At 40.6% G+C, this 1,740-nt stretch overlaps 1 protein-coding gene across 1 annotated transcript in view; it reads right to left on the bottom strand.

Moving 5' to 3' along the window:
* Positions 1 to 370: 370 nt before the first annotated feature.
* Positions 371 to 1,740, bottom strand: part of JH06_5528 (type 2 inositol -trisphosphate 5-phosphatase) — a gene marked incomplete at both ends in the record, with an annotated part of 2,588 nt that continues 1,218 nt past the window's right edge. The window contains 7 exon segments of the mRNA XM_014669577.1: positions 371 to 655; positions 685 to 820; positions 851 to 897; positions 916 to 1,043; positions 1,074 to 1,221; positions 1,252 to 1,688; positions 1,715 to 1,740. The exon segment at positions 1,715 to 1,740 is cut by the window's right edge and continues 200 nt beyond it. Coding sequence (XP_014525063.1) covers positions 371 to 655; positions 685 to 820; positions 851 to 897; positions 916 to 1,043; positions 1,074 to 1,221; positions 1,252 to 1,688; positions 1,715 to 1,740 — 1,207 coding nt within the window.

Here is a 1,740-nt window from a genome sequence, read left to right as displayed (position 1 = left end):
TCACAATCTTCCAATGTGTGGGATACTTCTCCAAGTCGAAATAGGATTTGGGATAAACACCAGAGCCAATGTCCACAGGAGATAGTTCAGTACTAGTCTCTCCATTTGTGGCATCCATTTCAGCCTTCTTTTCGAGAATCTGCTTCTCTTCTATGGATTAGCCAAATACAGATCCAAATACCCTCAGTCAACTCCATTGGTGAGTTTGAGTCTTCCTATACATAATACACGATCTCACTTAGTTGTACCATTTGCCAATTCTTAGATAATGATAATCATCAATAGTAATGACTCTCTTAATAATCAAATCCTCACGAATGATTGTACAGTTATTACTAAACAAACATCCATCAAATCGCAATCATGCCTATCACTCTTCATCCGAAGCCTCTGATCCAGATTCTTCTGCAACAGCCTCTCCTGAAAGTTGTTGAGAGGTTGACTTCAAGAGGAAGATCAACAACTCTGTTACAATCTCTTGAGCAACACGATATTCCTTTGTCAACTGTTGTTCTTTTGATGCATTCACAATGAATGCCTTCGAGAAGATCATACCCAAGAAATCAGCAGTGAGATCATTCTGAGCAGAATGTTTCAATAACTCTCGTAGGAATGTGACCATATAAATGAATACATTCTTACGTACTGGTGACAACTATCCTCATATCTCTCCTTCATCCTTACCATACTCATAAATGCATTCACAAACTCACTATTGATCTTCTCACCTTTCTCTAGTTTCGATGTACACTTCTCAGGAATCACAGGAGACTGAAGTGAAGTGAACCAATCCAACAATGCATCAGCTACAGAATGCACACTAAGTATCATTTCACTCTCATTCCCTCACTCAATCCCTTGGAATGGTTTACCTTCATCCAACATATCTCGAATGATCTCCTCTTCACTCTCAACTCCCTTATCTGTCCACAATCCAGATGCATCACAACCACACTGATATAGATAGTCCACCATTCGCCACAACTCCTTAGGAATGGACATGGCTACTGGTCCTGTAACAGATACTTCCTCTGTCTCACGGGCTATTCATAATCTCTCATTCATTTATGTACCTGGCTGAGTCATTCGAATCAATGTCTCCAAAGACTGACCGAAACATGAAGTGATGAAACTGCCACCAATTCGCACATAGTAATCTGTATCATTCTCCACACGTAATACCAACACATCATCAAACACATCATGACCTCCATTCAACTCCTAATCATCATTCTCTCATTCTATCTTCACATGAGCTGACTCTGAATCAATGAACGCTTCAATCTGAACAGTCATTGTCTCACCTGGTTGAACCACTCCATAAGCAGGAGTTACATTAAACATACGCTTTGAGATATGCTGATCTTCTGGTTTCGGGAGGAAATGGAAGTATCCATTGCCTTCACCCTCATTAGTCAGAGTCAATTCTTGTATTGCCTTCGTCTTGTACTTCAATGCTCCAAAGTCAATAGTGTCCGTATTCAGAGTCATCACCACTTTAGCTTCAGGATGTTCTGTCTTCTTCAAATCTCTCTCTACACGCAATCGTGTCTTCTTCAACTTGGCTTGATCATAATCCTTCACACGCACAGTAGCCACAGCAAACACAGGTTTATGATCCGATCCACTGAGCTTCAGAATATGATCATATGCATGAACAGTAACATCCGAGAATGAAGCTCCTTCTCCTGTATGATACAGAATACGATCACACCAAGCAGGTGCACGACATTTCTTTCC

This window comes from Blastocystis sp. subtype 4 (assembly GCF_000743755.1).
Source record: "Blastocystis sp. subtype 4 strain WR1 chromosome Unknown seqid_0483, whole genome shotgun sequence".
Lineage (NCBI taxonomy): Eukaryota > Bigyra > Opalinata > Blastocystidae > Blastocystis > Blastocystis sp. subtype 4.
Note: the sequence above shows the minus strand (reverse complement) of the source record. Positions and strands in the feature narration are given on the sequence as shown.